The following is a 21,278-nucleotide window of genomic DNA, read 5'->3' as shown; positions in this document are numbered from 1 at the left end:
ACCTTTCAAAACAAAAAAAAATGAAAGCTGCACTGTAGGAGCTCACATATTCCCTACTTCTGAAAAGATTGGTTAATTCAGATTCTCACATAAAATTGACAAAGATGAATTAATCCTAGTCCAGACTTCTGCTTTCAAGAAAACGATCAGTTGTGAGTTGTGTTTCTGATTTCAAATTTTGCAGCTTTCCCGAGAGGAATAATCCTCTTTTTATTGATAACTCAGGACAACATTAATACCCTGTTTGTGGGTACTTAATAAAAATAAAATAATGTGTTTTCTGTTTCCTGCCAACATTGTCAAAAGCATGTGCTGTGACAAATTACAAGATCTATGAGATGGGAAGCAGAACAATATAAAAGCACAGCGTGTCCTGTTATATGTAAGCATTCGCCCTCCAAAAAATCTTATATTGGTAAAGCGAAGGACTTACCAAGGAAACCACCATGGAATAATTTGAACTTGAGTAACAATTCCCTTTTCACTTTAGAATATAATTTTTATTAAAATTAACTGGTTTCAGATCACACATTAGAGTCTTTTATAGATGAACGAAGCAGACATAGAGTAAAAAAATACATTTAAATGCATAATGTGATTAAATTATTTTCAATAATAAAATTAGAAAACTTCAACTTCCTACTTACATTAACATTTTATGATTTTCTGTGACAAAAATTTCTGATTAAATTGTTCTTCAGTGAGAAATGTATAAATTGTCAAGGGTCAGATGTGAGAGATTTCTCCTGTTTACAAATATCTTTCCTTATTCCTTGGTACAAGCAATTTTAATAACATTGCAAATTCATACGAATCCAAAGTAAATCTGGAAGAAAGAGATTTCTCCAGATAGCTTACCAAAACGACTAACTCTCTCCACTCCATCTATAATTGCCTTGTAGTCCAAATTTTCTTCTATTCCAACCTGTGAAAGAATGACATTCTAAAAATGGTATAAAATATTTGACTAGGTATTCATGTATCGATTAGTGAATTCCATTTTAACTATTCCAAAGTAATGTCCTCTAAAGGCACACTTTTTTCCCACAGCAAAGTAAGAATGAATAAAACAAACACCTGATTACTTCAATTTTCAATTAAGAAAAAAATATTTTAAAATGTTACTATTCACAGTCGTTGCTGTATCACATTGATGCTCTGCAAATGGGCCAATCTCATAGTGTACAAGTATAGAGATTGGAAGTGACATTCCTAACTAAGGAATACAAGAGCCCTTCTACAAAAACCTTTCTATTTTGTATTGGTGTATAGCACAATGTTGCGAGTTTCAGGTGAACAGTGAAGAGACTCAGCCATACACATACATGTATCCATTCTCCCCCAAACTCCCCTCCCATCCAGGCTGCCACATAACATAGAGCAGAGTTCCATGTGCAACAGGGCAGGTCCTTGTTGGTTATCCATTTTAAACACGGCAGAATGTATACGTTCGTTCCAAAATCCCTAACTATCCCTTCCCCCCAACCCCTCCGCTGGCAACCATAAGTTCGTTCTCTAAGTCTGTGAGTAAGAGTCCCCTTTTAAACATACCAGGTAAGAGGTTGTTCTCTTTGAAATGATGACCAGTTATCATTCCATTTGTGAGCTCTTCTATTTGTTAAAAAAATGTGCTTTGATATTCCCCATGATTGAAAAGTTAGTGCTAAATCCCTATGTGAATATATACACACATATGATTACCTCAAATAAAATGGATAAAGCTCTTAACTTCCCTTTTCCTTTAATTGCTTCTTCAAAACTTGAAAATCGGTCTGCATCAAAGCAGTAGATCTGCATCTATAAACATAATATTGATGGCTTTATTACAAAGACTTCACAAAAACTTCAGCAAAAAGACAATAAAATAATTAAATAATTTATCAGTTCAATAAATTCAATTTGAGACATTTTATAAATGATATAATTTTATATTTTGCAAAATTTCAAAATATTTTATTAATTACATGTATACAAAGCTACATTTACTATCAATTACCCTTCAACAAAGAACAAAATATGAAGTTAAACAGATCTAGACCTGAAATTACCCCTTTGAGCAATTTTCAAATGTAATAAATTTATTTTACTTTAATGTTTTGGGCTGTACTTTGAGTGGTTTGCAGGATCTTAGTTCTCCAACCAGGGACTGAACCTTCATCCTTGGCAGTGAAAGTACAAAGTCCTACTCCCTGGACTATCAGGGAATTTCCAAGTAAAATAAATAATCAGATGCTATTTTAACTATTTTGATGGAATTCTTTCAAATATGGTTTCAACCTTCCTTGAATGGATGTGACTTACTTGATGGTCTGAGTTACCAGTTTTGGATATTACTGTCTTGAGCTCTACTAAGCGTGAAACCCTCAAGGAATCTCTGCTTCTACCTAAAAAATACCAAAGGAGTCCTAAATTCCTTATTTCAAGTCTCTCCTCCTGCTGTGAGGTTATGTGTGTGTGTTAGTCACTCAGTCGTGTCTGACCCTGTGATCCCATGGGCTCCCATGGGTTCACCAGGCTCCTCTGTCTGTGAAATTCCCCAGGCAAGAATACTGGAGTGGTTAGCCATTTCCTTCTCTAGGGATCTTCCTGACCCAAGAATTGAACCCAGGTCTCCCACACTGCAGGCAGAGTCTTCCCTATCTGAGACACCTTGTTAATTTCTATTTCAGTCCATACATCTATGATAGCCTTCACTCTCTGATAGGTTGATGTTCCTCATGTCATGGGCTTGGAAATTAGATACAGGTAGTTTAGAGATGTAACTAAGGTAAGAACAGAACCCTCAGAGATGATTAATGTGCAGTGAGGGCTGCAATCAGAGAAATAGTGGGTGTGAAGCAGAAGAAAGCAGTGTCTCCTGTCTTGGGTAGTCACCAAAACCTTTCAGCCACCCTGAAGCATGAACGATTTTAAAGCTGGCAAATGAGAAGGCAGAAGAGAAGTGTGTTCAAGTCAGAGGGTCCGGCTAGGAAAAGCCTACAGGCAAGAAAGTATGAGAAGTGTGGGAAACTGAAAGTGTTAGGATTTCAGCTGAGCACATGTGAGAAGAGAAGAGAGATATGAGACTGGAGAAGTGGGCAGGGGTCACAGCAAGAAGGACTGTGAGGTAGTCCCAGCAGTTTGGGCCAGAGGGCAATAGAAAGTCCTTGATGGAGGAAGGGGGGGCAGGGCTAAGGGGTAGGGGTGGCCAGTGGAAGGGATTAAGACTGGAGAGAAACTAGCTTCAGGGACATCCAAGTAAGAGACTAAGATGGCTGGAAACTTTTTCTGACCTCACACATCATTTAGGGGCAGAACTAAGGAGATGATTATAGGATGTGAGAGGCCAGGGAAAAAGAGCAAATCAAGGATACCCTCTAGTTTCTCCACTTGCACAATTTTTTTTTAAATGTTTCAGTAAATTATTTTATTTGAGAATGACCTAGCTATTCAATAAACTTCCATCACTTAATTTAGCACAACTCAAGAAACCAAAATCTGGAGAGACAATTTATTATTATTATTATTATTTTTTCTTGGAGTATAGTTGCTCCTGCTTGCACAATTATATGGTGAGTGTTTTAAAAAATAAACAACAGGGAGTTCCCTGATGGTCCAGTAATTAGGATTCAGGGCTTTCACTGCGGGGGGGCTTCAGTTCCATCCCCTTTGAAGAACCAAGATTCTGCAAAGCACATGGTTTGGCAAAAAAAAAAGTAAATAAATAAAATAAAACCCATTAATGTTTACAAATTGAATAAAAAGAAACAACAAACAAATGACATGATTTGAGGGGCTTCTAAATAAGAAAAATATATGAGGTTTAGTACACAGATTCTGTACAATTTTACTGAATCATGGCTTGTGTTATTTTTAGGGTTTTCTTGATTTTCACCTTTGTTCTAAGGAGTACTGTGAGAGAGCTAAACTCTCAGAATTGAGAATGTTACCTGTTTAATGAGTTGATTTTCGTATTTCTGACAAACAAGATGTGATAAATATACTTTTTTTAAGGATATTTAAGAAATTATAAGCCACACATTTGAATGTGCTTATCCACATTATTTTTTAATCCTATATTAAATAACTAATTTTATTTTTATTATCAATAAATGCTTTGAATTATAAAAGTAAAAATACAACTTTAACACAGGTGATCTAGAAAATATGAGAATTTTAAAGGAGAAAAGGTAATAATGCCATCACCCAGAGAAAATTATAATTAATGTTTTCTTGGTTTCCTTCCATTATTTTTACAATAGTAATAGTTCAACCTTTCATTTAATCCTCCTAATAACTCTATAGAGAAGTGTTACTACTATTAAGTCAATTTCACAGACGAGAAACAGAAGCTTAGGGAAATTAAATAATTCATACAATGTCATGTCATGTACCTACTAACTAAATGTGAAGCCAATATTCAAGCCTCGTCGGTTTGACTTAGACTCTGTACTCTCTCTCGGCCATTAATTAGTTTCACGCTTTACAAAATTTAGAATAATAACACTGTATATACTATTTTACCTTCTGCTTTTTAAAAGCATTCATATCTTATGATGAACCTTTTCTGTTAAATAAATCATTCTAAAACAGGATTTTCACAAGATCTATAATAATCCATTGTAATGTAATCATTTCCTTTTGTTTCAACTTTTATTATTGTAAATAAGTCTTTGCCTCCAAATTTTTGAGTATGTCCTTAATTATTCTTTAGACTAAATTGCAATAAATTGAAATGTAAGTTTTGAGAATAAAACATCTGAAGTTATTGATAAGAACAAGTGAAATGCTTCCCAGAAAGTCTTGCCAATTTATACCTTCTCCAGACATGTGTGAAAGTGTTCACATTTTTCACTGTATATTACTATGCATTATATTTATTTGCTGATTTTAAATTTGAAACTTTTTATCACTTTAATTTGAAGTTTCTTGATTTTTTAGTACTTTGATGAAGTTTCCCCCTTTTTTCCCTAGTGGGCTATGGGAAGAATTTCATTCATCCATTCACTCATCAATATTTACTAATCATCTATAATATAATGTGACACTCAGCATTACTAGAAAGTGGAAAATCAACTATAGATCTTATACAGCTCAGTCCAGAGAGAAATGCAGATATTAACCAAGTAAACAAAATATAACTGTATAAATTACAAAGTTACATTACAAAGGAATCAAATTATATGTTAAATGAAATTCCAGTGACTTAGAAAATGAAATAGTAAGTAGTGGGACTACTGACTTACCTCTAGTGGAAATTTTTGCCCTTCTAAACTATGTTCTGATCCATCAGATGACATATTGCATTTTCCCCAGTGAAAAGCTATCTTGCTTGCTTTGAACACTGTTTCTGAAACCCCTCCACTGAGACGGTAGTCATTAGTGAGATTAATTTCCACTTGAAAAAAAAAAACAATAAATTGACATCTAAGTTTTTGAAAATCAAAATTACAAGTTTAAATTTTCTTCTATTAAGGTACATTAAGAACATAATGTATTTGATAAATTAAAAAAATAAGCTACAATTTTGAAAGCTGAACTTAGTAACTGCATAACATACTTAATGTATCCTATTGCCACAAGTGTAAAATAAATCCAAGACCTTAACTGCCATACAACACTTAAAGCAAGAGACAGGCAGTTCACCTACCCTGTCTGTCTGGTAGCCTACGTTTTTTCTGTTTGGTGTCAAAACCCTGCTCCCCTAATGCCTCACATAGTGGTGAGGGGACAGTTAAAGTGAGAAGAACAGGAGACTGGAAAGGAAAGGTCTTTTCTCCAACCTTCTCATGTTCCTGTTTCTCTTCCTTATCAAGCTGCTGCTGCTTTTGTCCCATCTCCTTATGTTTCCAAGCATCACCTCAGGCTTCATCAAGCTTCAGAATTTCTGTCCTAGACTGTGGCAAGGAAGGTGGGAGACCTTTTCCTTTTGAAGGGGTTTCAGCCATCTCATGTTTGAACCCTCGTTGGCAAGTCTCAAAATCTTAAACTCTAGAGATCCCTAGCAGATACCATCTACTGTCTGTATTTTAGGAGTCATCTGGGGATTAATGATTCTCTTGAGAGTTTAATGCAGGATTTCAATGTCTCTCAGTCAGATTTAAATAGTCTTTGTTTCATTAGGTGGAAATCACTTTTGGCATTTGGAACTGAATCCAACATACTGCGCAGTGTAAAGACTTCTGAGTAAAACATAATTTCTAGGCTGCATTTTTTTTTTCAGCAGACACAGCTAGTTAGAGATATACATTTTCATGAATAATAACAATAGCAACAAACAACAACAATAATGGTCAACATTCATTTATCACTTATGACATGACAGGCATTACATTACTTTACATGTATTAAATATTTGATCCTACACAATGGAAGATGATACCATTACAATTCCTATTTTACAAGATAAGGAAATTGGTCACAGCAAGGTTAAGGAACTTGCTCAAGGTTCCACATTGTGCTTTAAATGGCCAGAATTGAACCTAGAAAGTGTGGCTCTAAAGATCAAGTGCTTGACCACACTCCACTAAGAAAAATGAAGCAGAGATTACATGCTTTACTTCTTTGTAACACCCACTAAAACTGGTAATTAAAATGTCTAACATTTAGGACAATATACTATTATATATTTAATTAATAATACATTATCAGTTCAGTTCAGGCGCTCAGTCGTGTCTGACTCTTTGCGACCCCATGAACCACAGCACGCCAGGCCTCTTATAACATATAAAATTATTCATTCAACAAATACTTACTGAGTGCTTATAATCTGTCAAGCACTGATCCAGAAAAATTCCTACCTTCACAGAATTTAAATTACCATATTCACATAATTATATTAGCAAAATATGGAAAAGAGAGAAAAATATCACTTACAATAAAATCACCCCAACATGGCTACTGCTATAGTGAATGTTTTTTCTAATCTTTTTCCCATGAGTATATTTGCTTTTACATAACTTGTTGACATACATACAATTTCATTTAAAATATAACATCAGAAAAAAATGTTTGCTTTTGTAAATTTCTATTTGTTGCTTACTGGAATATTTATGGCATTATATTTGCATACTAAGAAAAAAGACTTTATTAGAGAGTGCTTCCTAAGTATAGTATATAATTTAAAACTTTCTATCTAGAAGGGCCAATACTTTCTTAAAATTCAATTATATTTTCACATCCAAATATTGAACATAACATACGACTGAGTAGAAAAGATCAAATAAAATGCCCAAGAGAAAGAAATCCTGATTGACTAAGTGATTAACCAGTGATAGAGTTATTAAGTTAATTAGCTATATATTATGTTATCTTTATCAGCTCTTCCTGTGGAGGCATCTTTATTGCTATATTACTGGAGAATATTATGACTTTGGTTATTTAATGTTTGTACACATTTCAAAAGGTCTAAATTTCCAATTTTCTATTTGATTTCTTGTACCCATAGTTTCTATCCAGTTCATACTACATATGCCATTCAAAGAAAAATATAATGAAAATAATCTAAACACACTCTAAGTTTGATAAACATATTAAAGTCAGAAATAAAATGCAAGTATTTTACCTGTTTTCCCAGTGTTATGAATGAATGTGTTTTCCAAAGATGTTTTATCCCAATCCTGAAATTTAAGTTTCTTCAGATTCACATTTACTTGTGTAAGATCTTCATCAATATTGATAGGAGACTGTTTGGGGCTATTACATGTTGGATATTTCTTTCCCCAATTTTTTTGATTCAATGCTCCTAGAGGAAAAAATGGCAATAAGTTTGGTTTTTAAATAACTATGCAAAAGCTAAATTTCATGTTTATAAAGTAGTTAATGTTACATAAAAATAGATACAACATTGGGAAAAACTGCAAAATCTTTAAACCAATTTTTAAGAACAATTACAATTGGTCCTCTGTATTCACGGGTTCCACAATTGCAAATTCAACCAACCTCAGAGCAAAAATATGTGGGAAAAAACTCCAGACTGTTCCAAGGAAACTTTAACTTGCCAAGTGCTGACAACTATTTACATAGTATTTACATCATATATGCAACTGTTTACACAGTATTTACATTCTATTCAGTTCAATTCAGTCCCTCAGTCATGTCTGACTCTTTGCGACCCCCAGCCCCATGGACAGCAGCACACCAGGCCTCCCTGTCCATCACCAATTCACGGAGTTTACTCAAACTCATGTCCACTGAGTTGGTGATTCCATCCTGCCATCTCATCCTCTGTCGTCCCCTTCTACTCCTGCCTTCAATCTTTCCCAGCATCAGGGCCTTTTCAAACGAGTCAGTTTTTCGCATCAGCTGGCCAAAGTATTGGAGTTTCAGATTCAACATCAGTCCTTCCAATGAACACTCAGGACTGATCTCCTTTAGGGTGGACTGGTTGGACCTCCTTGCAGTCCAAGGGACTCTCAAGAGTCTTCTCCAACACCACAGTTCAAAAGCATCAATTCTTTGGTGCTCAGCTTTCTTTATACTCCAACTCTCACATCCATACATGACCACTGGAAAAATGATAGCCTTGACTAGATGGACCTTTGTTGACAAAGTAATGTCTCTGCTTTTTAATATGCTGTCTAGGTTGGTCATAACTTTCCTTCCAAGGAGCAAGCGTCTTTTAATTTCATGGCTGCAATCACCATCTGCAGTGATTTTGGAGCCCCAAAAACTAAAATCTGCCACTGTTTCCATTGTTTCCCCATCTATTTGACATGACGTGATGGGACCAGAGACCATGATCTTAGTTTTCTGAATGTTGAGCTTTAAGCCAACTTTTTCACTCCCCTCTTTCATTTTCATCAACTGCTCTTTAGTTCTTCTTCACTTTCTGCCATAAGGGTGGTGTCATCTGCATATCTGAGTTTATTGATATTTCTCCTGGCAATCTTGATTCCAGCTTGTGCTTCATCAGGCCAAGCGTTTCTCATGATGTACTTTGCATATAAGTTAAATAAGCAGGGTGATAATATACAGCCCTGACATACTCCTTTTCCTATTTGGAACCAGTCTGTTGTTCCATGCCCAGTTCTAACTGTTGCTCTTGACCTGCATACAGATTTCTCAAGAGGCAGATCAGGTGGTCTGGTATTCCCACCTCTTACAGAATTTTCCACAGTTTGTTGTGATCTACATAGTCAAAGGTTTTGGCATAGTCAATAAAGCAGAAATTGATGTTTTTTTGGAACTCTCTTGCATTTTCCAGTGATCCAGCAGATGTTGGCAATTTGATCTCTTGCTCCTCTGCCTTTTCTAAAACCAGCATGAACATTTGGAAGTTCATGGTTCACATATTGTTGAAGCCTGGCTTGGAGAATTTTGATCATTACTCTACTAGTGTGTGAGACGAGTGGAATTGTGTGGTCGTTTGAACATCCTTTGTCATTGCCTTTCTTTGGGATTGGAATGAAAACTGACCTTTTCCAGTCCTGTGGCCACTGCTGAGTTTTCCACATTTGCTGGCATATTGAGTGCAGCACTTTCACAGCATCATCTTTCAGGAGTTGGAATAGCTCAACTGGAATTCCATCACCTCCACTAGCTTTGTTTGTAGTGATGCTTCCTAAGCCCCCTTGACTTCCCATTCCAGGATGTCTGGCTCTAGGTGAGTGATCACACCATTGTGATCATCTGGGTCATAAAGATCTTTTTTGTACAGTTCTTCTGTGTATTTTTGACACCTCTTCTTAATATCTTCTGCTTCTGTTAGGTCCATACCATTTCTGTCCTTTATTGAGCCCATCTTTGCATGAAATGTTCCCTTGGAATCTCTAATTTTCTTGAAGAGATCTCTAGTCTTTCCCATTCTATTGTTTTCCTCTATTTCTTTGCACTGATCATTGAGGAAGGCTTTCTTATGTCTCCTTGCTCTTCTTTGGAACTCTGCATTCAGATGGGAATATCTATCCTTTTCTCCTTTGTTTTTTGCTTCTTTTCTTTTCACAGCTATTTGTAAGGCCTCCTCAGAGAGCCATTTTGCTTTTTTGCCTTTTTCTTGAGGATGATCTTGATCCCTGTCTCCTGTACAATGTGAGCCACATTGTATTAGCTATTATAAATAATCTAGAGATGATTTGAAGACTATGGAAGCCTGTATATAGGTTATATGAAAATACTACACCATTTTATATAAGGGACTTGCACATCCACAAATTTTGGTATCCGGAGGAATCCTGGAACAATCCCTCTCTGATACTGAGAAACAACTGTATTCCTAGATTTAGATTCTGGGTTTTAATATTATACATCATAAGAACAAGACAAGGGGTCAACAAGACCCTTGTTTAGCCATCACACTTGCAAATCCACATAAAATCCATTTGTCTTATTGGATGTTAGTCCTAACCCAGGGTTCCAGATTAAAACATGTCCAGTTGATAGGAGTTAGATTATGATCTGACTTCCTTAGCACTCTCCATGGGGTGAAGATGGAGGCTGTAGACTGTATGTCATCCCAGCCATTGACTGATTTGGTTTAATTTCCATCTGTGTGTGTGTTGTGTGTTAGTCACTCAGTCGTGTCTGACTCTGCAATCCCATGCAATCCCACTCTGTAGCCAGCCAGGCTCCTCTGTCCATGAAATTCTCCAGGCAAGAACACTGGAGTAGATAGTCATTCCCTTCTCCAGGGGATCTTCCTGACCCAGGGATCAAACCCCAGTCTCCTGCATTGCAGGCAGATTCTTTACTATCTGAGCCACCAGGGAAGCCCAAATTTCCATCTGCTCAGGGTCTCATTTATATAAACGTAATCATCTGGGCTATCTTTGAAATATCTCTTTCTTTTCCCTCTCTCTTTTCTTTTTTCTGGTCATAAAACTTAACAGATTTTATTGTTTAACAAGAAGAAAAATAAAACAGGGCTTTCCAGAATTTTGTTTACTGTAAGGGAATTTTCATCTGTTCCATAGAATGAACAGTCCTCTCAACCAAAATTGCCCTGTAATGCCTTTATTTCAACACTACCTGAAGCCATAAACCATCTCTCATAACCTTACCTCACTGGATATTAACTGAGCTAAGTACCCATGCAGTGCTAAGAATAGGTATGTCTTATTTAATGTTCATTTATTAAAATACAGGAAATGTTGCAGATCCAAGTCTCAACCTTTTCTCTGGCTAAACTCTAGCATTTCTGCAGCCATTCAATGAAAGAGAAGGTAGCAGCACCATTTTAAGCTTCTTCCTTTCAAATGCTTTTCTTTTTGAACATGAGTATGGGCAAGGCCAAGATTTTAGAAGATTGATATTCAGAGAAATTATAAGAAAACATACTATCCATACAACTCTAGTCTATACCATCTTTTTGGGATAAGGGAATCGGTGAGGATGACTTTCACGCAAGCTGTCATTGTGTGCTAAAGCTCATTTTGCATAATTTAACCCAGGAAAGAAATAATAATTAATCACACCATGGAATTGCCTGCATAGCCTGGGAAAATTAGGCAATTCATCTCTTAGTGAGGCATTCACCAGAATCAATAATAGGTGCTGAAAACTTATTTTGTTTTAAAATCTTAGCTCTAAGCTTAGAGAGTACTTGAATACAATATGCTTTAAATATGCACAGTGATGCACATTTTGGTTTCTAGGAACAACTTTAAAGAATTGAGTAATAATACTATGTTAATTTCACTGTAAAGAACATTGGCATGGAGACAAGAAAGCACTGTTTGTTTTACTCACGTCATTGTAAGAGAAACGAGAGAGAGAAACTGCGGTACAAATCAATAAAGCTCTTCCTATTACTTAAATTTTTAAAAACAGTACAATAAATTCTGAGCACACTTAGGAAGAGTCTAATAGTTGTGATGCATAGAAACACAAAATTTTAAGTCCCTAGTAACACTGAATATGATTTATAACCTGTTTTGTCCATAATATTTTGTGCTCATCTTTATGTGGATTCTAACTTAGCACATCCATAACTGAACACTTGATTTCTGCCCTACAAGTTAGTGCCTCCTACATTCACTGTCGTTCATAAACACAGAAGTCATCCTCATGCCTCTGTTTCCTCCTCAGCAAGCCCTTTGGGATCTACCTTCAAAATATTTCCTTAATTAGGTCGTTTCTCATCTCCACTGTTAGCGCCCTAGTCCAAGCTACCCTCATTCCTGGCCTGAAGTCTTGCTGTTCCACAAGCAGCATCACCATCAACTAGGAGATTGTTAGGAGAGTCAGGTCTCCACTGCAGCTTCACCAAGTCAGAATCTGCATTTTAACACAATCTGCAGGAGATTCATATACACATTAAATTTTGACAAACAATGACTTAGACATATCCAGTAGTCATGGATGTGAGAGTTGGACTATAAAGAAGGCTAAATACTGAAGAATTGATGTTTTCAAACTGTGGTGGTGAAGAATACTCTTGAGAGCTCCTTGGACAACAAGGAGATCAAATCAGTCAATCTTAAAGGAAATCAACCTTGAACATTCATTGGAAGGACTGATGCTGAAGCTGAAGCTCCAATACTTTGGCCACCTGATGAGAAAAGCCGACTCATTGGAAAAAGACCCTGTTGCTGGGAAAGATTGAGAGCAGGAGGAGAAGGGGGCAACAGAGGATGAGATGGTTGGATGGCATCATAGACTCAATGGGCATTAGTTGGAGCAAACTCTGGGAGACAGTGAAAGACAAGGAAACCTGGCATGCTGCAATCCATGGGGTTGCAAAGAGTCGGACATGACTTAGCAACTGAACAACAATAAAGTGACCCATGTCCACCATGAGATAATACAGGTTAAGCTACTAAATTTGTAGTAATTTGCTGTGTGGCATAAGAAAACTAATGCAATCTGTAGCTACTCATCTTTTAAAGCACATGTTAGATTACGCATAACTCCTTGACTTGCTGCTGCTGCTGCTGCTAAGTCACTTCAGTCGTGTCCGACTCTGTGGGACCCCATGGACGGCAGCCCATTAGGCTCCCCCGTCCCTGGGATTCTCCAGGCAAGAACACTGGAGTGGGTTGCCATTTCCTTCTCCAATGCATGAAAGTGAAAAGTGAAAGTGAATTCGCTCAGTCATGTCCGACTCTTAGCGACCCCATGGACTGCGGTCCACCAGGCTCCTCCATCCATGGGATTTTCCAGGCAAGAGTGCTGGAGTGGGGTGCCATTGACTTAGGTCCTTCCAATGCATTTTCATATTAGAATAAAATATATAGACTCTTTCTCAGGGCTGACAGACCCTGTATGATGTCACCAGTCACATCCACTCGGATCTCATTTTCTGCCACTCTGTGGTGATGACTCTCTATTCCAGCCATACTGACTTCTTTTCTGTTCCTTAAGCATGAGAAGCCTCGGGGCTTGCCACTTGCTGCCACTCACTTTCTGGAATCTTTTGCCCCATTTGTCTGCAAGGCTTCTTCTGATCAGGTCTCTTCCCAAATGCATCTCTTTAGAGAGAGGCTTTCTCTAAACAATCTGTATAAAATACACTTCCCTTCCTCAGCAATTCTCAATCACTTCTCCTTATTTTATTTTTCTTCTCCTAAGTTACTAACTGGGGCTTCCTAGGTAGCGCTAGTGGTAAAGAATCTGCCTGCCAATGCAGGAGACATAAGAGATGTGGGTTTGACCCCTGGGTGGGGAAGATCGCCTGGAGGAGGGCATGGCAACCCACTCCAGTATTCTTGCCTGGAAAATCCCATAGACAGAGGAGCTTGGTGGGCTATAGTTCATGGGGTCGCAAAGAGTCAGACATCACTGAAGCGCCAGCACAGCACAGCACAAGATACTAATTATGTTTATTTATTTGTTTCCACACTCTAGCATCTAGAGAAAAGCCTGGCACATGGTAGGTATTCAATAAATGTTTGTTGAATGACTGAATCAGACAAAAAATGTTATATTAAAAACATTTTTTAATATATATTTTAAATAAAATGTCTTTCATTTTATTAGTCTGAGCTCACAGGGGTCTAACATAGGATGAAAATAAGAAAAAAAAACAGAAAGAAAACTGACCAACTAAAGAACATTTCTAAATTCAACTGTAGGCCACATCTACCTGTTATATGACAATTTTGTTGAGTAGTCCCAACTAAACTTCTGCTAAAGGATCTCAAGAAAGATATGATGTCCAAACTGGGTGTTGTCTGACAGTATATGATCCCGAGTCACTGGATTATGTCTGAAGTGCATTAAATGACTACACTGAGTGTGGACTCAGTTTTAATCACCTACTAGCTCATCATGCCAACTACAGCATAGGTTTAGAAAGACTCCTTAATTTCTATGATTAAAAGACAAAAGAGTTAGAACAGGGAAAAGAAAATTTCTCAGTGAAAAGGCTGTAAAACAGAAAAAGTCCAAAAATATAAGACCTTGATGTTATTTTTGCAATGGACTCTGAAAAAAGGATGTTTCAGATACTCATAAGTAGAAATCCAGGAAAAGAAAATTGTGTTAAAATTGTGCACAAGGATGAACTATAAATCAAAGAAGCATTAAATATACTTTAGCTGTTTTGATAATGAAGCACTATTTAACCCTATGCTTCAATATTATTTTTAAAATTCCCAAATTAATGTTTTTAATTTTGCAGTTGGAGACTGCAGTCCATGTAGTAATTAAAGCCAGGATGATGTATCCAAGAAAGCAGGTGTACAGAATTCATTAGAACTATACTGTATCACTTGAGGGTCATTAACAAATGTTGTGAAGGAAGAAATTAGGATATGCATTGTCATTGCAGCAGAAGATCAGCACGGTGATTTACCCATCAGGAGGACTGCAGACTACTAAATGACAGCTCTGGAGAATTAAATTATTCATTCACATAGTCGTCCATTCTTTCATGCATTCATTGACTCACCTGAATTAGTGCCACCCCTATGAATTTCCTGCGCTCACCTCTACTGGAGCACTTCACAGACTGTATGTTGTTTGTCAACTTATCTATCACATCTATATCTTATCGCCAAACTCTGAGTCTGGCACACGGTGGACACAAATTAAGTGCTTGGGCAATAAACTTTGAACACCAAGCGAGTATATCCAGTATTTACATCCTATGCACTCTTGATTCCAAGCAGAATGGAAAGCAATTGTAGGCTCTGTAGGAAATATGCATGAGTTCAAGTTTGTTTGATCCTTGTTTATCCTTTCATTCCAGAAGGTTGGGAATGTGTTCAATAAAAAGTAAGACAAGTGCATAAAGGAGTAGATGGGATGAAAGAAGGTAAACACGGTTATCAACGCATGCAATGCAGGTTTTCGGGGACGGACAGAATCCAGAAGGCAGAGGGCAACTGAGAGCATGTCTGCTTGGGTGATGAGCCTGAGCAAACTCACTGTGGGAGAAAAGTGCAGGCAATGCTCAGAGAGAAGTGAGCAGGGAGTGAATGCCTCTTTACCGAGGGAGACGGAAAGGCAGGCCGTAATCAGATGTAGTTAGGGAGGCCAGTGGGAGGCACTGAGGCTTTGGAACACTAAGGAGCTCACTGCTGCCTCATCAGAGAGGTTGAACTGGAAGGAACGCAGGATGAGCAGGAAGAGGGAGGCTGCATAATGAGTGGACACTTCCACTGGCATCTTCTATGTGTCTTCATCTGATTTGATAAAGTTAGTTGCTCAGTTGTATCTGACTCTTTGCAACCACATGGACTATAGCCTGCCAGGCTCCCCTGTCCATAGAATTTTCCAAGCAAGAGTACCAGAATGGATTGCCATTTCCTTCTCCAAGGGATCTTCCTGATATAGGGAATCAACCCAGGTCTTCAGCATTGCAGGCAGACTCTTCTCTGTCTGAGCCACCAGGGAAGCCCAATCCTAGTGCAATGGACTGAATGTTTAAGTCCCTCCAAAATTTATATGTTAGAATCCTAATCTCCATGTGATAGCCTTTGGAGGTGGGGCCTTTAGGAGGTGATTAGGTCATAAGGGCTCTGACTGACATCAAGGATTAGTGCCTTTATTAAAGAGACCCCAGAGAGATCCCTTGCCCCTCCTAAATATGAGGTTACAGTGAAAAAACAGTGATCTAAGAAGCAGCCCTCACTAGATACAAAGTCTGCTGGTGCCTTGACCTTAGACTTTGGTTCTTCAGAACTGTGACAAATAAACTTCTGTTGTTTATAAGCCAACAGTCTATGGTATTTTGTTGTAGAAGCCTGAATGGCTAAGATAGCCTGTATCTATTTGGAATACAGTATGCTTCTGTTTCTTGCTCATACTGTAATTTCACAGAACCTTTCTTAGAACCTGGCACTTAAGGCCTAAATAAATATTTCCTGAATGAACAATAGTTCAAGAAAATATCTATAGTTACCTGTACTTCAATATCTTTGTACTACACACCTTCTAAATAGGAACACACTCTAAAAAACATTTTGTGTAGGAAAGTATTTATTACTCCATCAGTCTTCAGCATAAAAATATCAACTGGGGAAAACTAGAGTTTAAAATAAAGAAGGGTGAGTAAAATACCAATGTATATTTTTAATATTTGAAAAGTGAGAAAATGATGAAAATGAAAATCAAAGGAAAAAAATCATTGTTCCCCTCTTTTTTGCACGATTCTTGAGTCTAATCTTCCAGTATCAGAAAAGTTAATAAAATAATTAAAATATAGTATAAGGCATTCAGCAAAGATCCACTGAAATTCATATAAACATGATTTAAAATCCCAATGTTTATTTCTTTTCGAGGTTACCATAAATTACTGATATTTAACAAGATTTGAATAACAGAAGACTTGGAACTGATTCTTTAAAAATCAAGATATTGTTAAGAAAAACATATACTGCTTTTAATCTTAATGGATTTCTTGTCTAGTCCAGATTTTGATGTAAGAAAACATTTGTGCCTCTACATATTTACATATAAAATATTATTAAGAGGAAAATATAAATGTAATATTAGAATGTAGACTACAATAATGATTGTGGCATTAATGCAAGTAACTGCTTTGAATAAACTCCTCTCAAGATTCCACATGCCATAAATCAAAGCTTTATAAAGTACACTGGACTTGCTTCATAGGTACTAACAAATACACCAAAAGCTAAATGGGTAAGTCACTGAAGTAGCACAAAGTTATCAGCAGTGAGATGTCACAGATTCAAATTTCAGTTTATTTAAATACAGAAATGAAGTAAATCAGTGTTACTTTCAATAAAAATATAGCCTATAACTGTACTCCAGCAAAATGGATAAATATATTTAGGTATTTAAACACTTTTCAGATGATATAATCAGCTACTTTAGAAAGTGGGTTTCCTCAAAGATAAGAAAATAAACTCCCAAAGTACTGAGTAACAGTCATTGAGTGATTTCATGTCACACCAGTAAATATCTTCACATAATTTGAAAGCAAAGGAAGAAAGATGTCCGAGGTAACTTTCCACGTTGAGAAGAAGAATGAGGATGTATTTTTATAAGCACAAATCGGCATGCCAGCTTATGGTTTTGGTTAAAGAGAGGTTTCCGGAGCTAGAGAGATCAAAGCAGTTGGCAAATATAAATTATGGTTGCTATTAAAAATGTGCTGAAAGCAGATAAAATGCAAACAATTTCAGCATGACACGTTGTTTAGTCAGGATGGCATTTTCCATCTGCCCTATGGGATGCTGACATTAGGGCAGCAGAGAAGCTTTGCAAGCCTGGCAGATACATCCAACTGACAGAGGGTTACAAATGTCAGGGAAGGTACTTATCAATTTATACAGGAAAAGGCTAGCACAAGATTTCCTTAAGGACTATGATATTAAAGAAGATTATTAGCTAATGTTCAGTAAAAATAAATACAAGGAGTGATTAGAAATTTACTTCCAAGTTACTGTCTAATATTTTATGAATTTTTCTTCTTTAGAAGAGAAGCAAAAAGCAAAGGAGAAAAGGAAAGATATACCCATTGGAATTCAGAGTTCCAAATAATAGCAAGGAGAGAAAAGAAAGCCTTCCTCAATGATCAGTGCAAAGAAATAGAGGGAAACAGTAGAATGGGAAAGACTAGAGATCTCTTCAAGAAAATTAGAGATACCAAGGGAACATTTCATGCAAAGATGGGCTCGATAAAGGACAGAGATGGTATGGACCTAACAGAAGCAGAAGATATTAAGAAGAGGTGGCAAGAATACACAGAACTGTACAAAAAAAGATCTTCATGACCCAGATGATCACAATGGTGTGATCACTCACCTAGAGCCAGACATCCTGGAATGGGAAGTCAATTCTTAGTGATGCTTAGGAAGCATCACTACGAACAAAGCTAGTGGATGTGATGGAATTCCAGTTGAGTTATTTCAAATCCTAAAAGATGATGTTGTAAAAGTGCTGCACTCAATATGTCAGCAAATTTGGAAAACTCAGCAGTGGCCACAGGACTGGAAAAGGTCAGTTTTCATTCCAATCCCAAAGAAAGGCAATGACAAAGGATGTTCAAATGACCACACAATTCCACTCATCTCACACACTAGTAGAGTAATGCTCAAAATTCTCCAAGCCAGGCTTCAGCAATACGTGACCCGTGAATTTCCAAATGTTCAAGCTGGTTTTAGAAAAGGCAGAGGAACCAGAGATCAAATTGCTAATATCCGCTGGATCACGGAAAAAGCAAGAGAGTTCCAGAAAACATCTATTTCTGCTTTATTGACTATGCCAAAGCCTTTGACTATGTGGATCACAACAAACTGTGGAAAATTCTGAAAGAGATGGGAATACCAGACCACCTGACCTGCCTCTTGAGAAAGCTGTATGAAGGTCAGGAAGCAACAGTTAGAACTGGAACAACAGACTGGTTCCAAATAGGAAAAGGAGTATGCTAAGGCTGTACACTGTCATGCTGCTTACTTAACTTATGTGCAGAGTACATCATGAGAAATGCTGGGCTGCATGAAGCACAAGCTGGAATCAAGATTGCCAGGAGAAATATCAATAAACTCAGATATGCAGATGACACCACCCTTATGGCAGAAAGTGAAGAAGAACTAAAGAGCAGTTGATGAAAATGAAAGAGGGGAGTGAAAAAGTTGGCTTAAAGCTCAACATTCAGAAAACTAAGATCATGGTCTCTGGTCCCATCACGTCATGGCAAATAGATGGGGAAACAATGGAAACAGTGGCAGATTTTAGTTTTTGGGGCTCCAAAATCACTGCAGATGGTGATTGCAGCCATGAAATTAAAAGACGCTTGCTCCTTGGAAGGAAAGTTATGACCAACCTAGACAGCATATTAAAAAGCAGAGACATTACTTTGTCAACAAAGGTCCATCTAGTCAAGGCTATCATTTTTCCAGTGGTCATGTATGGATGTGAGAGTTGGAGTATAAAGAAAGCTGAGCACTGAAGAATTGATGCTTTTGAACTGTGGTGTTAGAGAAGACTTTTGAGATTCCCTTGGACTGCAAGGAGATCCAACCAGTCCATCTTAAAGGAGATCAGTCTGGAGTGTTCATTGGCAGGACTGATGCTGAAGCTGAAACTCCAATACTTTGGCCACCTGATGTGAAGAGCTGACTCAGTGGAAAAGACCCTGATGTTGGGAAAGATAGAAGTCGGGAGGATAAGGGGACAGCAGAGGATAAGATGGTTGGATGGCATCACCGACTCAGTGGACATGAGTTTGGGTAAACTCTGGGAGGTGGTGATGGACAGGGAGGCCTGGCATGCTGCAGTTCATGCGGTCGCAAAGAGTTGGACACGACTGAGAGACTGAACTGAACTAAACTGAATAGCCAAATACCAATGTTGTGATAATTTCAGGTGAGCAGTGAAGGGATTCAGTCATATATTAACATGTATCCATTTTCCCCCAAAACCCCTCCCTTCCAGGCTGTCACATAACACTGAGCAGTGTTCCCTGTGCTATATAGTAGGACTTTGTTGGTTATCCATTTTAAATATAGCAGTGTATACATGTCAACTTTACTAGCTTGGAAAAATCTGAGATAAACAAAAATCTCAGAGAATAATAACAATAAAAATTACTGCTCTAAAATGTAATAATGGCTCAGTGGTAAAGAATCTACCTGCAATGCAGGAGACAAAGGAATTGCAGGTTCCATCCCTGGGTCAGGAAGATCCCCTGGAGGAGGAAATTGCAACCCACTCCGGTATTCTTGCCTGGAAAATCCCATGGACAGAGGAGTCTGGCTGGCTACAGTACATAGGGTTGCAATGAGTAGGACACGACTGAGCACACACACATGCACAATGTAATAAACAACTTAAGATTTTCCAGACCACAGAAAAAAAAGAAACACAAGATGAAGAAGATCTGAGGACAATGACACAGTAGAGTATTATTACTCTGAAGATAAGTAATCACAACCTGATAATATGTGGTGGGTATAAATGGAATCAATGTGCAGGACACGGAAAATGGTACTCACAACGAGTCACAATTAACTAGTGCTTTAATTTGAAAATGAAATGAAGCCTATAGAGAAGGAAAGAAGAATTAAATTAAGGCAGGAAATTGTGCGGGGTACAAACCAACACAATAGAATTGAAGACTAAAAGTAGGATGCCATTTCAAGGATTTAGGAATGTTTAAATGATTTTTATTTGAAAGTGAGAAAGAACTGAAAGTGCAAGTGTTAGCTGCTCAGTCGTGTCCGACTTTGCGACCCCACGGACTGCAGCCTGCCAGGTCCTCTGTCTGTGGAATTCTCCAGGCTCTGAAGAATACTGGAGTGGGTAGCCATTCCCTTCTCCAGGGGATCTTTGTGACCCAGGGATCAAATGCAGATCTCCTGCACTGCAGGCAGATTCCTTACCATCTGAGCCACCGGGGAAATGAAAAGGGGAGAGAGGCAAAGGATGACTCCCAAGATCCTGACTGGAACACACCTGGGTGTATCAGGGTACCTGTGCCACCGATAGAGAGAATGGATGGGAGGAAAGACTGCACCTGAGATTTCCATGGAAGTTGGTCAGGCAATCAAAAATATGAATCTGAGAGCCGTTAAGAAGTCTGGACCACAGACAGGTACTGGGGAACACAGCATGAGAGGACAATTTAAAACCATGAACATGGATGAAATACTTCAACTTAACAAGCAAGAAGGTTAATGATAAGACAGTGAAGAGTATTAACATTTAGGGAGTCCAAGGGAAGGAGGAAGTACCCAAAGAAATTAAGAATAAGTGGCCTGAAGGAGAATTGCAAATTTAGAAGAAAACCTTATCCTGAAAGTCATAGAAGGATGGTTACAGCAATGAGAGATTATCCCAAAGTAAACATCACACACATTAGAAAGCCCACAGGGTCATGACTGAAGAACAACTATGGGAGTGAGTCATTTCTTAACTCCAAATCCTGTATTTCTAGAATAAAACTATTT

At 37.6% G+C, this 21,278-nt stretch overlaps 1 protein-coding gene across 5 annotated transcripts in view; it reads right to left on the bottom strand.

Annotated features, from left to right (window-relative positions):
• The window catches only part of PTPRZ1 (protein tyrosine phosphatase receptor type Z1), a 210,330-nt gene that overhangs the window by 90,880 nt on the left and 98,172 nt on the right, over nucleotides 1-21,278 (bottom strand). For all 5 annotated transcript variants that reach the window (XM_025291413.3, XM_025291412.3, XM_025291414.3 and 2 more), the window contains exons 3-6: nucleotides 7,544-7,723; nucleotides 5,226-5,377; nucleotides 1,702-1,797; nucleotides 859-925 (exon numbers count right to left, since the gene is read on the bottom strand). In XM_025291413.3, coding sequence (XP_025147198.3) covers nucleotides 859-925; nucleotides 1,702-1,797; nucleotides 5,226-5,377; nucleotides 7,544-7,723 — 495 coding nt within the window. The remainder of the gene's footprint in view (nucleotides 1-858; nucleotides 926-1,701; nucleotides 1,798-5,225; nucleotides 5,378-7,543; nucleotides 7,724-21,278) is intronic.

The sequence above is a fragment of the Bubalus bubalis genome, chromosome 8 (assembly GCF_019923935.1).
Source record: "Bubalus bubalis isolate 160015118507 breed Murrah chromosome 8, NDDB_SH_1, whole genome shotgun sequence".
NCBI classification, from domain to species: domain Eukaryota; kingdom Metazoa; phylum Chordata; class Mammalia; order Artiodactyla; family Bovidae; genus Bubalus; species Bubalus bubalis.
Note: the sequence above shows the minus strand (reverse complement) of the source record. Positions and strands in the feature narration are given on the sequence as shown.